General features: G+C 36.8%; 2 protein-coding genes across 2 annotated transcripts in view; one reads left to right on the top strand and one right to left on the bottom strand.

The window, feature by feature from the left end:
- The first annotated feature begins 1,124 nt into the window (after window positions 1-1,124).
- Window positions 1,125-7,787, top strand: LOC134677007 (protein kinase 4-like). Its single transcript, XM_063535403.1, has 4 exons — window positions 1,125-1,528; window positions 4,566-5,595; window positions 6,605-6,881; window positions 7,482-7,787. Exons 1-4 carry the CDS (start codon window positions 1,150-1,152, stop codon window positions 7,770-7,772), a joined length of 1,977 nt encoding a protein of 658 aa, XP_063391473.1. The 5' UTR covers window positions 1,125-1,149; the 3' UTR covers window positions 7,773-7,787.
- A 180-nt stretch (window positions 7,788-7,967) lies between these two features.
- LOC134677159 (uncharacterized) overlaps window positions 7,968-16,938 on the bottom strand; it is a 36,277-nt gene continuing 27,306 nt past the window's right edge. Inside the window, exons 5-6 of the mRNA XM_063535617.1 lie at window positions 16,558-16,643; window positions 7,968-10,471 (exon numbers count right to left, since the gene is read on the bottom strand). Coding sequence (XP_063391687.1) covers window positions 10,377-10,471; window positions 16,558-16,643 — 181 coding nt within the window. The 3' untranslated portion in view covers window positions 7,968-10,376. The remainder of the gene's footprint in view (window positions 10,472-16,557; window positions 16,644-16,938) is intronic.

Raw genomic sequence — 16,938 nt, forward strand, 5'->3', positions numbered from 1 at the left:
CTACTACTACTTGGTTGGCGCGGTGACCCAAAATGAGTCTTTGCCTCCAACACAAGAGCACGCCACTTTGATCGGTTCAGAGCGGTATCCCGTCAGCCTTCGCCGACGCCGAGCTCACGGAGATCTGCCTACACGCTATCTGCCCAACAGTATTTAGGACGACCAACAGGACGGCGCCCAGTTGGTCGACCCAAGTAGGCCCTTTTCGCTGCCCGATCTTCACTCATCCTAAAAAAAACATATAAGGAATCCTAAAAAGTATAGTAAAGTATTAACGTTTTTGATGCTTATTCCCAATTTATCATGGTCTATTACTAAACACATTTATATTGGTTACGCTTCTGCTGGGCACTGGCCTTCTCTTGTGTACAGTACGTTTTCTAAGCTATATGGTCACTACACTGGCCCAATGCAAATTAGGAACCTCAGAATTGGTGCTTTCGAGCGTTTGGGCATGGGGGACAAACGGAGCTCTTCAAAAAATCATCGGAACTTGTTTGTACGCCTTAAAGGCAGGTTATAATGGATATAAATATTTTAGAACATCTGTATTACCTACATATAACTCACAATAAAGAAATTGAATTGAATTGAAGATTACAGAGTTTAATGTGCCTACGCATGAAGTACCTTACCTACAAGGGTTTATTTAATTTTGATATTCGTAAGTTTTTGTTTTATATGGAAAGTTTCAACGTATAACAAATCAAAACTTTGTCTACACCAATTGCATATAAAAATAATTTAAAATAGTGTTTTGTCTGTATGTGTAAAATAAACTGCAAGTACCTAATATAGTAGTTGTAATTTACAATTGATTAGGTACATATGTGAAAAAGACAGTAGAATAATTTTCTTGATAGATAGAAATTAAAATTATCTGGTAATCAGGTTTTTAATTACCTATATGATAACTTGGTTATAAATAGCTAATCTTTAAATCTGTTTATTGGAAGCAAACATTATTAATTGAAATTGACTTAAGACGCAAATGAGACAATCCGACACACTTATCTTTAACGAGAAAACTCGTGAAATAAAAGCGATTTCATAGCCTTATCAACAAATTTTATGCCTCGATCCGCTTCGCGGTTGAGCGAATAACTTCATACTAGTAGTTTCATTGCAAAATGAGAATAAAGTAACAAAATGCTAACTTTATTTCTAATAATCACGTTGACCAACTTCAAAATAATAAGTGGCGAAGAAAACAGTGACAACAAATTTATTAATTCACTGCCAGAAAAACAGAAGAAAGAGTTTCTTCAAAAAGTAGAGAAAAGAATACAACATGAAGTCCCAGAAGTCAAGTCTCCAGAACTGAATGACACAAATGTGGAACTTTATGAAAAACGTTTAGAAGATCAAGGTAAATCTGTTCAAAATATTCTGCGATCCGAAATAGAAAATCTTAAGACTCATCATCGGCGAAATTTAAATGATACCGGAAGGATTGAAGCATCCCATATTGACTTGACCTTACGAACTTTAAACGAAAAATCAAAGAGAACAAGGAGAAAAAAAGAAGGTAATAAAATAGTAGAAGTACTTAAAAATATTCCCGTAATAGTACAGTATGACAGTGATGATAGCAATCATAAAAATAGCCTAAATAATACGTCCAATATAATACAAAATACAGTGCCACAAGCTGACAAAAACGAATCGAAGGTAAATGTTATTACGTGGGAAAATACGAAACCTGTAAATGTTAATGACTCTTCAATCGAACACAAAAGAACTGGGAGACGTTTATATGATTTTGACGCGTCTGAAAATGTTGATAACGCTACCGTAGAATTACGAGACAATACCAGTTTGGATTCCATAAATGATACAACTACAGTCAACACGGAATCATATGATGTAGACAACACTAAAACTACGAATTATGGTTTAGGCGGAAGTTCTTCAAACCAGGACAGTGATAACTTGAAAACAGAACGCGTTGCTTTTGATACCTTAAAAATGAACACTGGGAACCCACAGGAAGACCATAAAACCACAAACACTTCTTCACAAGTCGAAAAGATCACAGAAATTGGTTCAAAAAATAGTAACTCAACTGATATCACCCCGCAAACAAAGTCGGGTGATGTTGCTGTTGATACTGCTGCACAATATAATGAAAGCACACAAACACATAACGAAATTAGTAGTACGACGCAATATTATTTCGATGAAAAAACATTTAAGCCGAGTACGATAATAGATAATGGGGATGCAACTATACATGATCTAGATAGTCGTAGTGCAGTATCTGATAAACTAGCAACTAGAAAAAAGGCTGATAGCATTACCGAAATTACAACAGTTGAGAGTGCTACTGAAACAACAAATATACTTAGCTCTCAAATAAGCGATGTACAAGCAGACACACGTCAAGATACTTCTACAACAGGTAATTTTAACATTATAGCAAATCATTTATACGGTAGTAGTAAACCGGTATTAAAAGCAAACATAATGTTTAAAATAATCATAAAATTGCTAGTCCAGTAATCCAGCTTAAGATAATACATTAATTAATTGAATAAATAAAATAAATATTAGAGGACAATTTTACACAGATCGACAAAAAATTAAAACACAACAACAGTTATAGATATATCTACTAAGAATAGTGTTTAACCTTTTGCTTTTTTACTATATAACAAAATTACCAGGTACCGTTTAGATACTCGTATACAAAAATGATTGTAATGACATGAAACTGAAGTTATAGCGTAAAATAATCAGGAAGTATTCTAGTATGTTTTACTGTTTCAGAGTCAAATATTCCAGAATCCGATTCGCATGGTACATATGATGTAGACAGTACTAAAACTACAATTTATGCCTTAAGCTCAAACATGGACAGTGATAACTCAAACATGGGCAGTGATAGCTCAAAAACACAAAGCTTTTCTTTTGACACTTACAACATTAACACTGAAAGCCCACAGGAAGACCATAAAACTACAAACACTTCTTCACAAGTTGAAAATAACACAATGTTAGAAAAGTTCACAGAAGTTAGTTCAACGTTAAGTTATTCCAAATTTGATGCAAAAAATAGTAACTCAACTGATAAAACCCCGCAAGCAAAGTCGGGTGATGTTACTGTTGATACTACAGCACAGTATAATGAAAGCAAACAAACACATTACGAAATTAGTAGTACGGCGCAATATTATTTCGATAAAAAAACATCTAAGCCGAGTACGATAATAGATAATGGGGATGCAACTATACATTATCTAGATAGTCGTAGTACAGTATCTGATAAACTAGCAACTACAAAAAAGGCTGATAGCATTACCGAAATTACAACAGTTGAGAGTGCTACTGAAACAACAAATATACTGAGCACTCAAATAAGCGATGTACAAGCAGACACACGTTACACTGAAAACCCACAGGAAGACCATAAAACCACAAACACTTCTTCACAAGTTGAAAATAACACAATGTTAGAAAAGACTACAGAAATTAGTTCAACGTTAAGTTATTCCAAATTTGATGCAAAAAATAGTAACTCAACTGCTAAACGCCCGCAACCAAAATTGGATGTTGTTATTGATACAACAGCACAATACAATGAAAGCACACAAACACGTTACGAAATTAGTAGTACGACCCAATATTATTTAAATGAAAAAACATCTAAGCCGAGTACGATAATAGATAATGGGAATGCAACTATACACGATCTAGATAATAGTAGTGCAGTATCTGATAAATTAAAAACTACAAAAAAGGTTGATAGCATTACCGAAAGTACAACAGTTCACAATGCTACTGAAACAATAAACAATATACTTAGCACTCACATAAGCGATGTTAATACAGACACACGTAATGGTTATAATGCTTCTACAACAGGTAATTTAAACGTTGTAACAAACAATTTATACGGTAGTAGATAACCGATATTTTAGATGTAGATCTGGTGCCAGATAGTAAAAGTAAACTTAATGTATAATATGATCATAAAACTGCTAGTAAAAAGCCAGCTTAAGATATACATTAATTCAAAGAATTAGTAGTAGTAGTAGTAGTAAACACTTTATTGCACAAAACAAGTACATAACACAGAGAGAATACAATAAATGTGTACAAAGGCGAACTTATCCCGTTAAGGGATTTCTTCCAGCTAACCTTTAAGTAACTGAGAGATACATATGAAATGGTAGTCAAACTAAGATAAAATGTACATGATGAATTATAAGAGGTTCTAAAATAATGAAACAATAAAACAATACAGGCAATGAAAATATAACAACAAAATGATCTAACTTAAAAAAACACTCAACACTCGATGATGATACTAAGTACAATGCTATAATTATAATTGATAGGTACATGGAGGTAAAGGCTCTTACTAAAACGTAATTTATTACGTATGGTACACATATTAATATTGCATATAGATATACCTACTAAGAAGACTGTTTAACCTTTTTACTATTTAATAACATTACCGTGTAGATAATATATCTAAACGATACACGGTAATAAATGATTGTAATTATATGAAACAGGTAATAATCAAGACGCCTAAAATATTTTTTTCACTGTTTCAGAGTCGAATAATCCAGAATCCGATTCGCATAGTAAAGAAGACAGTGAAGAACAGCCACATTTAGTACCGGTATATAATTATGACCCTGAAAACGCATATTATAACGCAAACAACCAACAATCTCAAGGTAATGTTGAAGGAGGGTCGATTATGAAAATTAAAGATGCACGTTCAAAATCCACCAACGTAGATGTTTATACCAATGAAAACAAAAAGAGTTTAAGAGTTAAGGACGTTAAACAAAAGATTATATCAAATAATAAAATCAAACCAGCTTTTGATTTGTACGATGTCATATTAAGCGATGTATCAGACGAATCTTCAGAAGACAACGTTTTTATTGAAAAGCCTTTAAAACATACATTGAAGAAGATACGGACAAAGCTATACAAAAACAAAATGAATGGGAAATCTAAAGACGATGTCAATAATAATGATCCTATTACAATAATAGCGGAAAATGAACATAAAGGTGATTATAGTATTAATACAAATAGAAATGAAAAGAAAAGTATTACCGAGCTATTTAGAAACTTTGGTGCCCTTTTGCAAAATCTGGTTGATAGAGCTAACGATAATGGGACACCATCTTCTGAAGGAAAGAAAGATTCCGATAAGGAAACTTACAAAGAAATTGCAAATTCTTTAGAAAATCACAATAAAGTACTTAAAAATAAAGGTCTCCAACAAATAGTAAGCATCGTTAAACATATCCAAGATAAAGTTGGAGAAAAAAGGCTAAAACAAAACAAAAATAAACGTAATAAGAAAGAACATCAATCTCGGTTCCATGTTAAAGATAGGGATGAAAAGTATAAACAGAAACAAGAAGATATAAATTATCCAAATTTTGGCTCCCAAGATACAAAGCTTAATAAATCAGCTTCTAAAATAAATGATGGTTACTTGGAGATACATATTAACAATCTGAAAAATTTGATCGAGAGTAATGATTCGGGCTTAAAAAAGTATGACTGGCTAGGAACAACTGTTCTTATTCAATCTGGTTTAGAAAATTTACAAGAATTGACGTGAGTATTCTATAATAAATATTGAAAACCTTATTCTTACAAATCTGGACTCATTCTACTCAGAATCGATAGCATTCTCCATCCTACAAATAAAAACAAAATGTCCGAAAAATTTGTATGAAAATTGTCCATTATTATTACGTCACGTTAAAACGTGAAGTAATGGAATGGACGCTAAAGCGTGAACAATGTGCGTGACGTAGAAGAAAATTCAATTTTTTTAGCATCAGCATTGAATATGCTACTAGTGATTCTGAATTGAAAGAGCCCAAAAACACTCCTGATCTATAAGAATCAGGTTTCCAATATTTATTTTAAAAACGCCCAAATTCTTTTCTTGTTTAGTTTTTGTTGTTACCGTAAAACCACCCAATTATATTTTAATACCTTTTTTTAAAGAGGGGAAATGCCTTACGCATACCACTCGGCGCGGGGACGGGCCAGGATGGTTATGTGGGACTACCAGTTGTGGGCGAATCTAATGAGACCCCAGGCCGCGTAGCCAAGATGCCAATCGCTTACGCTCCGTAGCGATCGAAACGCAACTGTCACTGTCGCACTAATACGGAAGAGTGATAGAGAGACATAATGGTTTTCGTTGTCGAAGCGATAGCGATTGTAACCTTGGCTAGGCCGGCAGGTTTACCCACTAAAACCCCTCTGTTGCCGCCACGCTGCTATACGGCGAGGTCCCAGGAACGCCGAAGTACTTTTCCGCAACCTCGCCAGCAGACTATAGTCTAATATCTACTACAACTATGATCCCCAGTTTTAAAAACATAAGATGGCCTTTTTGAAATCGAATCCTGCTCACGAAATCAGTCACGATGAGGACTGATTTTGACAGACTATTTAAAAACAGCACATTTTTCCAAATGTTGTATTTGTATGTATACGAATTTATGCATTTAAGTTGAGCACATTCAAAAGTTATCACAATTGATAATATTGTTATAATTTCAGAATTTCAGAGAATATATCTCATATCTCTAAAATTTTCTAATTTCAGAGATAAGAAACTACATGGTAAAAGACTACGTAATTTCGATCAGAAACTCCTAATATTTGCTATGGAACTTTATGAAAGAGCAAACGATATAATCGAATCACAAGCAAATGAGCAGAATTTGTCACCAAGGCAAAGAAGAAAACCCAAAAAGGAGAGCTTAGATATACTTAAGGCATTAATTGGCATGGATATATCGACAATATTAGAGTCGAGATCGAGAAGTAAAGCTGAGGATTTTAAAAAGTTCTTGGACTGTCTCAAAATGTGCTTAAATGACGTAAGTATTTTCATAAAAATAAGCACCAAAGTATTTTCATAAGAGTTTCGTATGAGGTGCAACTACGTATAGTGTGACATAAAATAGTAGAAAAATACCATACTAAATTGTTGTCATGTTTAAGCATTTTACGTCAAAAATGTGATTACGTGACAGTCGTAGGAAATGGCGCCCTCAATATTTTTCTACAATTTCTTGTCGGACTATGTCAATACTCCGACAGGACTTGTATGCTTGCCCTTTAAAGTTGGCCAAAGGCGCCTACTACCTAGCCTTTCACCTTTCAAGATTGCATATACTCGAGGAATTTGGTGGCCTAAATGTAATGACGTTAATAACATAAGCTGAGGTTGCTGGTTCGTATCCGGCCTCGTCCCTTGGATGGCTTGTTTACTTTTTCTTTAGTATACCTATGACATTTGTTTTAGTTTATATTTTCATTAAATTAATCACTACCTATTGATGTAACAAAAATTAGAATTACGTCGTTGTCCTGAATAAAGCATTTGAGTACGTAGTCAAGTACAATATGGACAGTCTGCCACAAGGTAGTATCCTCGGTACTAAACTATTGCAATATATATTATATTTTAATTTCAGCTCCACACCGCAATAAAACAAGTATCATTGATCACCACATACAAGAAACAGCGTTGGTTCGAAAATATAAAGCAGCTTTATCTACAATCCGCAGATGACAAAGAATACTTAGAACTATTCCTACATCTAGTGATGGCACGATTAATAGACCTCATAGACGCCAGAGCCAAAAAGATGATTTTGGGAGATGATAACTTAAAGAGAGATAAAGTAGAGGTGGATAGGATTGAAGTGGAATTTGTACTGGCGATGAGGATTTGTAATACGTTAAAGGAATTAAGAAATAAATAATGACTTAGTATAAATTAAAAAAAGAAGAAAATAACGCATTTATATTTTGAAAAGTAGTACTCGTATCGGCATGAAAGTGAAACGGTATTCGATGTTGTCATAAATAATACAAATGATATTATAAATAATACATGCGATGTATTTTCTTGTAGTATGGCTTGTTATAAGTACTGGGAGACAAATAAAAACTCAGAATCAATATATGTACTTTCGTTTTTATTTTATTCTTTTAAAAATACTGTTCGCTACAATTAAAACTATTTGCTAAATCACAAACGGTGTGTTTTGGTATTTATAATCTTAAAAGTCTAATAAATATTAACAATCATATTTATACAGCCTCTATAGGCATAAAGTGCCAATAAGCACATTATATGTAACAATAAATACATACCGTAAAACAACCCAACTATAGTATCTGAGCTAAAGATGCCACGAATATTCGGCAACTATTCGGTATTCGGCCTATTCGGCCACTTTGCCGAATATTCGGTATTCGGCCGAATGTTGCCTACTATTCGGCCGAATACCAAATATCTGTTGCACCTTTCTAAATAAAAAATTTCACAAAAAAATAACCAAAACCAAGGTATATTTAATATTTAAAATGTATTCTTGGAAAATGGTTACATACAAAGGCACGTTTTTGAGCATTTGTTGATTCCAAAATATTTTATTTTTATCATGGGTCTGATTTGATTGACTCTAACTACATTCATTAATTCTGTTCAACATAAAAATATATTTTAGCAAATGTTGTGCTTTGTTGGCAAACAGTTTTCATAATAATTGTGACTCAAAATGTACGCATGTCATGCCGAATATTCTGTCGCCGAATATTCGGTATTCGGCCGAGAGGGGAGCCGAATATTCGGTATTCGGCCGAGAGGGGGGCCGAATAATCGGTATTCGGCCAAATTCACTATTCGGGGCATCTCTAATCTGAGCGTTTCTTTTATTTTTTGCCATTTGTATATTGTGACTTTTTGCCACTTTTGTGTTATCTCTACTCAGAGCTCTTTCGATCCTAATGGGGTAAAAAAAATCCCAGTTTTTTTTCCTATTGTGTTACCATTTCCCTATGTATACTACCTTTGTATGGCGGTAACAAAAAGGAAAGTTTGAAAAATATATGGAAAATTTTTGGAACTTTTTTTTTCTCTATTCTATAGTTGTAATTTTTTTACAGTTCCGCCCTATTGCGGTAGCTAGGTGCTAAAAACACGAACTATAGGTATACGTTAGGGTGTTTCATTTTTCCGAATTTTCGATTTTCATCTGACTTCGCTCGAATAAATTATGTACTGTAAAACGTTGTACAATACACGTGCGAAAAGGTAATTCGCAACTCGTCTCGATTGAAAACACTCCCTTCGGTCGTGTTTTAATTTATCGCCAGTTGGTGCGAATTTCCTAATTTTCGCACTTGTATCGTAACATACCTACTATTTTCGATCTCTTGGTTTGTATTGTATTGATTTAAACATTATTAAGCAGGTATGGAACTATGTAGTTACGTATACAAAATTAAATTAAATTTATTACAACGCGGTAACTTCATGGAAAATGGCCCGGTTTTTCGGAGGCAAAAATGTAGGTACCAGTGCTAGTGATTAACCTCTAGCCGCCCAGAGACCTTTAAAAAGGTCTCCTGTTCCATTCTAATTTGAACTTTGTGTTGACAAAATAAAATTTAATTTTGCTTGGCAAGGTTTGACGTATGGGCGGCTAGTGGTTAATTAAAATATCGACTCAAGTGCTATCGACATCGGTAGCAAACAATTTCTAAATCATAATAAGTAAGTACCTATAAAAATATGTTGGTACACCGATCACGAACTTATTTTAATATTAAATATGAATTATTTCTATTTCATAATACAATAGTATACTTTATGTCGTAAGGGGTATATTTATAAGGCAAACTATACGTATATCGCTTAATACTATGGTGAATTATGTACATTTAATCCTTATTAAATATGTGGGGTTTCGGGTAAACCCAACTTTTTGGCTTCTACAAACCTCACAGATAATCGCATGCGATATCCCAAAAGATATATTGCATGATGCATCATCTAAAATCGTATGCCTTTGTTGCAACGTAACGTAAGTATGTAGAAGTCTTTTATACTTAGGCACAGAATAAATAATAGTACTAGGTACAGAAGACTCACTCTCTAACAAAACGCGTCTGTCACGATCAGCACAGATATGGCCGCTAGGTGGCGACAGCGCCACGCGCGGCTTATGGCTTTCCCCAAAATTGGGGTAGGAACGGATGTACTTTTAGCTACCTGTAGCAAAGCGACGAAATCGCGGAGTGAGCAACGCCTTCTTAGGGAGACAGTAAAACACCTAATGTGTGAATGTCACGCCCTCGCCAGATAAAGAAGGACTTTGGACCAGGATATCTGGAACCAAAGGACTTTAAAACGCTACCCATGAGCTCCATCATCCGGCACAAGGATATGGTGGGAAAAGCTCTTGAGTAGTTGACGGATTTATCTTTCCCCAAGCAAGCCCAGGCAAGGGCTCCCGAAAACGATAAGATAAGATGATGATTACATTTATATAACGAAAATAAGTTTTGTTCTGACAGATTTAAGCTTCGGTCTCCAAGTCAGCCTCAATCTCTTCTGGTGTCCGCAGGTCGATAGCGAACCTCTTCTTTAGACTGGGTGGCCTCTCGTCCAGTTCTGAAAAAACAAATGACATAGGTACAGTCAAGGAATTTAAATTCCGACCCATTTCGTACTTTGTCACAGTGACAACCGTATGAGGTCTCTAGCGGCTTTCATATTGATTGTCACTGTGACAAAGTACGAAATGGGTCGGAATTTAAATTCCTTGACTGTACCTATACATATACATATACGTAAGCATCATCGTCGCATGTTCAACCTGTACCACACACAAGCGTCTTTTGAGCGTCGGCGTCTAGACAGCGCTATGGAAAATGGCGTCGCTGCGCAGTTGCGCCGACGTTGCGTCGAGTGGCGTTGACTACACGCCGATGCTTGGGAGACGCTAATGTGGGGTAGCGCTAATACCATCCGTTAAGGTGACAGTCCATTTCCAACGACAGCTGCAATACTGTTCATTTTACTATGGAAATTGACAATAACAGCGACGCGTTCAGTACCAGTCGTGCAGCTGCGGCCAGAAATGGAATGTTACCATTATCCGGTGAAAACAACGGACGATACAAGTGGCTTGATGGATGACTCACGCTAGACTTCTGCGTCTAAATACCTAACCCAAAAGTTGGTTTTTCGAAAAAGTAAATGGTACCATTTATCTGGAAACCCCCAAATATCAAATAAGAATAATTCCGAAAAACTTATTGGTACAGTCAGCAGCAGATATACCTGAGCGGGCAAGGTGTCCAAGAAAACATATACACTTCAATCGTTACAAAAATAAGGACATCTAAGATGTCATTTTCACGTAGGCTTTCAGTTCGTCACAAATACCTTAACTTCTGAGTTTTTCTTTAACACATACACCCTTATTTAATCACAATGACAATAACGGTTAAAAAGTCAGTGGTAACTAAGCAATCAAATTCAAGCTGCTGTCATTAATACCTACACGCACTGCCAATCACGTACGTCAGCAGCCAGGGTGCTACCAGTTGCTAAGCAGTTGTTATTTCAATGGTAACTAAGCATCAACATTTTATCTGTTTAACTTTAAAATAAATACTGTAGCACTACGAATTGACACCTCCTTTCTTAAAGAAGTATTTTATCGTTAAGTGTCAAACTTATACAATAAATAAGTAGGTTCTACTAGAATGATCGGTTTTTTTAGTGTTCCGTACAAAACTTTGTTTACGGAACACTTATGGGATCACTTCGGTCTTGCAAATCAGTTAAATACGTTTTTCTCAGAGACCGTTTGACATAGATACCTAAAATTTGGAACAGTTATAGCAATTACCACCACTCATATTGTAAATAAGTCAAAACTGCTTATTTCTTATTAAAGGGGGAAATTTAGGGGGTTGAGAGGGGTAGGCTGAAACTTTTTTCATTTGTAAGAATCGTGTGGGGTACCATTAGAAAGCTTGCAAAAAATTGAGTCGATGGACTGATTTTGACTTCATTTTAGACTGCAATAGTTTCGTCAAAAAATGCATTTAAAGTTGCAAGTTTTCATACAAAAATTTTCACCTCTGTCCTGGCGATTTTCGCGAAAACTATAGCTAACAGGCAGCTGACCAGTCAATACCCAACTTAAAGAAGCATGGAGACGGCGGGAAAATTATCAGCTTAACTTCATCTTTATTAGTTTTTCAACTGCAGCTTGACCTTTGGTTGCTTAGGGCTAGCTAACTGATGCTTACACTGGTCAATTCATATTAGGCGAGAAACATCCTTAGTTAAAACTTTGGCATTGAAATTTATGACTTATGTCTTTGACACAAAGTTTAATTCTGCTTGGTTATTTTTGTGGGATATTTAATTTTATCTCAATAGCCTACTATAAGTATGAGAGAGATCTACAAAATACGACCTTATTATATTGCAAATAAGTTTCAATTTCGAACGGGCTTTCCAACCAATGGACTAGGCATCTCAAAAATCGGAAAAATTCAAATTAAGAATTCCGTTCTTGACTGTCGTTGTGTTTTTTTTTTCACAATAGGACACATAGAGTTAGTAAGGCGTATAGAGATAATAAAGTCATTTAATATTTATGAACAGCTTTGGCCTCATGTATAGATTTTATTGAGAGTATCTGATTCGTCGAAACAATATACACAATATTCCTTTTAATTAAGTACCATTACATTATAATATCTATTAATTATATTCAGTATTTATGTATATTTTTGAACGGATCGGTGAGCAACAAGATTCAGGGCTATTAACCGCGAAAATAGAAGTTCGCAAATTGCGAGCATTTTTCTCTGTCACTCTAATTACGCCTTCATTGGAGTAAAAGAGAAAGGTCCCCGCAAATTGCGAATTTCGGTTTTCGCGGTAGCCCCTCAGTCCTGTTACGAGAAAATAATTTTGGAAGACATTAATAGTATATGACAGTTAAATATCACAGTTTTTAGAAACAAAGGTAAAATTGACGAAATATTTAAAGTAAGCCGATCTTGTTTTTTAGCAGTTCTAAATAATATTAAAGTCTATATATATGGCATAGAACTAGAAACAAAATCAAATAAAAAATAATAATGAGTTCTAAATTCAAATTGAAGGAGTATACATTTAAGGTATTATAGGCCAAGCGCGCACCACGATATTAATTTTTGCGACACGATTTTAGAATCGCGCTGTAATATATCGCAGAAAATTCACTGCGCGCACTGCGATGAAAAAGTCGACGATTTGTTCATTCTCAACATGCATTTCGTACTTACCAGTCGCTTGTCATGAAACGTGTCTTTAATATGCGATTGCTGTATGACTTTGAGCATTTATAACACAAAGGTGATCCCCGTCTATTTCCATAATTAAATAGTCAACATCTAGCGTCTCATTTTGAGACTCCATTGGAGATGCAGGTGCCGAGATGTTGGGGTTTGGAGAGCGAAATGCCGACTGAGGTCCGGCCGGGGTGCGATTTTATTATCATAGTGCGCGCGGGGCCATACAACTCCGCATGCTGCAATTCACTTTGCGACAATCGCGTCGCGAACAATCGCGGAAAAATGTGACAAATCACAATTTTAAAATCGCTGCGATTTTTTTGTCGCATATGCGCGCACTAACAGGCGCTGGTGGCCTAGCGGTGAGAGCGTGCGACTTTCAATCTGGAGGTCGCGGGTTCAAACCCCGGCTCGTACCAATGAGCTCGTATCATTTGATATTTACCAGTCGCTTTTCGGTGAAGGAAAACATCGTGAGGAAACCGGGCTAATCCCAATAAGGCCTAGTTTACCCTCTGGGTTGGAAGGTCAGATGGCAGTCGCTTTCGTAAAAACTAGTGCCTACGTCAAATCATGGGATTAGTTGTCAAGCGGACCCCAGGCTCTCATAAGCCGTGGCGAAATGCCGGGATAACGCGAGGAAGAAGAAGATGCGCGCACTAACATATAAACACATACGTTGCATTTCTGCGACAAAATTATCGCAGGACAAAAAATCGTGGTGCGCGCTTGGCCTTACTCTAAATTATTATAATACATCAAGCATTCGCGAGATGCTCGACTTCGGTATTCAAACACAAAGCAATAGTACAAGAATCTAACTAAATGCAATGGCCGAAGGAGCGATTCGAAGATCCGAAGCGTCCGACAGACGCGCGCCTCCCGTAACTTTTCCAAGTATTTTTAAGTACAAGTGTCTAAGTCGCAAGATCCAAAGGCTGAAGTCGCATTGGGCCGAAAGCCCGAAGCATCCAGGAGGTCAGTTCTAAACACAGGTAGTTAATACAAGTGTCTAAATGCGAAGGCCGGAGGCCGAGCTCCGCGTAGGGCCGAAGGCCCGAAGCCTGCAAGATGTCAGTGGTTAAACACAGAACTGACAGCCTGGACGCTTCGGGCCTTCGGCCCTACGCGGAGCTCGGCCTTCGGCCTTCGCATTTAGATACTTGTACTATTGTTCTGTGTTAAAGCACTGACATCCTGGACGCTTCGGGCCTTCGGGCTACGCGGAGGTCGGCCTTTGGCCTTCACATTTAGACACTTGTACTATTGCTCTGTGCTAAAGCGATGACATTTTGCTAGAGCTCGGCCTTCGGCCTTCGCACTTAGACGCTTTGTACTATTGTTCTGTGTGTGTAGTTGAATACGGTATCCTAAAAACAGGCAAACAACTTCTGTAAAATATAACGATGCGAGCGGTACGGCTACCATCAGTTTGGCATTGACATAAACGCTACCGTGGGCGTGAACGTAATTTACTTTCTATGCATCTCGCTCGTACTGACATATTAGTGCGAAAGAGATATACCTATAGGAAGTAAATTACGTTCACGATATCGTTTATGTCAATGCCAAACTGATGGTAGCCGTACGGAACACTAAATGCCTCGAGCTATCTCGGACTTGGCCAAATTATTTTATTTTAACTGTCATATGCGGCTGTTCTTCCAAACCGTTGATCATATTATATACCTATGTTAATATATTTATTTAGCCCACTTATTGTAGTAAAATATACTATACAGGGTGGCCCATTTAGATCGGCCAATATGGGAAAATCTGATACTATAAGATATACACCGATCTCTTCTTAGGAATCATGTCATCGATTTTAGTAACACGAAAAACTGCATTCATACATTAAAAAAATGTGTACTCAGCTCGGGAATCGAACCCCGAACGTTTTGAAAAATAAAACTAAGACTATTTCTATTTAGATATCGATTGTGTAGGTCTTAAGCAATAAATGTTACTATGAAACATGATGTCTGAAATTAATAAAATGCATTGTTTTCATATCCTTTAATTTAATTTAGTCAGTTTTCGAAGAGACCAGCATTTTTAGGGTTCCGTACCCAAAGGGTAAAACGGGACTCTAGTACTAAGACTCTGCTATCCGTCCGTCTGTCCATCCATCCGTCCGTCCGTCCGTCTGTCACCAGGCTGTATCTCAGGAACCGTGATAGCTAGACAGTTGAAATTTTCACGAATGATGTATTTCTGTTGCCGCTATTATAAGTAACAAGAAATACTAAAAACAGAATAAAATAAAGATTTAAGTGGGGCTCCCATACAACAAACATGATTTTTGAGTAGTAAATATCAAATGGCATTCCGCACAGGAGTAATCTAAGTAACGCCCACTGCGGGTTCAAACCTACAACGTCCTGATAGAAAGTCGTACATACGCTACATGTGACATTATCTTCAAAAATTATATAAACTAATGCGAAATTAACATAAAACCAGAAGACACAAATTAATAATAGAAATGAAACCAAAAAAAAAAAACAAAAAGCTGTAATCTCTAGGTGCGTACGACTGAGATTTGAACCCGCGGTCTCTGCTTTGAAAAGCAAACGCCTGTTACTGAGACCACGACGTGCCTTGACAATTGGTTGTAAATTCGGCTTCAGTTAGCTTTTGCTATGTGTCATTCGTCTTGACGATTCTGTTAAAAGAAATAGTTTGCAGTAAGTTGACCGAGAGGCTCCTGTCAAATGGTTGAAGGGCAAAACGTGAGATAGATGTATGTGATGACAAGACTGTACTGCTTTCGATGATTGTCAAAAAGCTTTACCTGAAATTAGCATGGCTATCTTTTATTCAATATTCGACCATACTTGTATGCTTTAAAGTCTATTTTTCCATATTGTTCAGATATATTTGACACGTTGACCGCTTAGATACCATTGGTTTTTTGACAGCTAAGGTATCAATGACTTGTTGTAAGTGTAGAAATTAATGAATAGCGACTGTTAACATATTTGTGACACGTTGAGCGCTCACAAGTAAATACTACCCTGACAGTCAACAACTTTTTGACAGTTTAAACGTTTACCTCTCTTTGAGCACCTGGAGTGTATAGCGACTTCTGCTGCTGACTGTACTAGGTACAGAAGACTCACTCTCTAACAAAACGCGTCTGTTACGATCAGCACAGATATGGCCGCTAGGTGGCGACAGCGCCACGCGCGGCTTGTGGCAAACCCCAAAATTGGCAAACCCCAAAATTGGGGCCGAACGGATGTACTTTTAGCTACCTGTAGCAAAGCGACGAAATCGCGGAGTGAGCCACGCCTGCCGGGGTATGAACCCGCGACCTCCGGATTGAAAGTCGCACGCTCTTACGGCTAGGCCACCAGCGCTTGCTTTTGTGCTTTTATTCTACATATTTACCTGGAGTGGTCTGCAGTTCCTTCACCCTTCTGGAATAGTCCTGGAAAGCAGCCGCCAGCGCATACGTCAGCCGCCTCGCAGCGTTTCTGGAAATAAAAGAAACAAACAGATATACAGCGCGATTCGGAAAGTGAATTAGAGACTAACTAGATACGATATAGTAAAGATATGTGACCTGGTGAAAAAGGTACCTTATGGTGGTTGGCGCTTACGCTATTATTAATGCCGCTCCAATATTATTGCTGCGCTATGCGTAAGCGCCAACCGCTATAAGGTACCTTTTTCCGTGGAACGTCACATATCTTCACTATTTCATATCTAGTGAATCTCTAATTCATTTCCCGAATCGCGGCGCCAGCCGCCATAATGTACCTTTTGCAG

This window comes from Cydia fagiglandana, chromosome 25, assembly GCF_963556715.1.
Source record: "Cydia fagiglandana chromosome 25, ilCydFagi1.1, whole genome shotgun sequence".
NCBI lineage: Eukaryota > Metazoa > Arthropoda > Insecta > Lepidoptera > Tortricidae > Cydia > Cydia fagiglandana.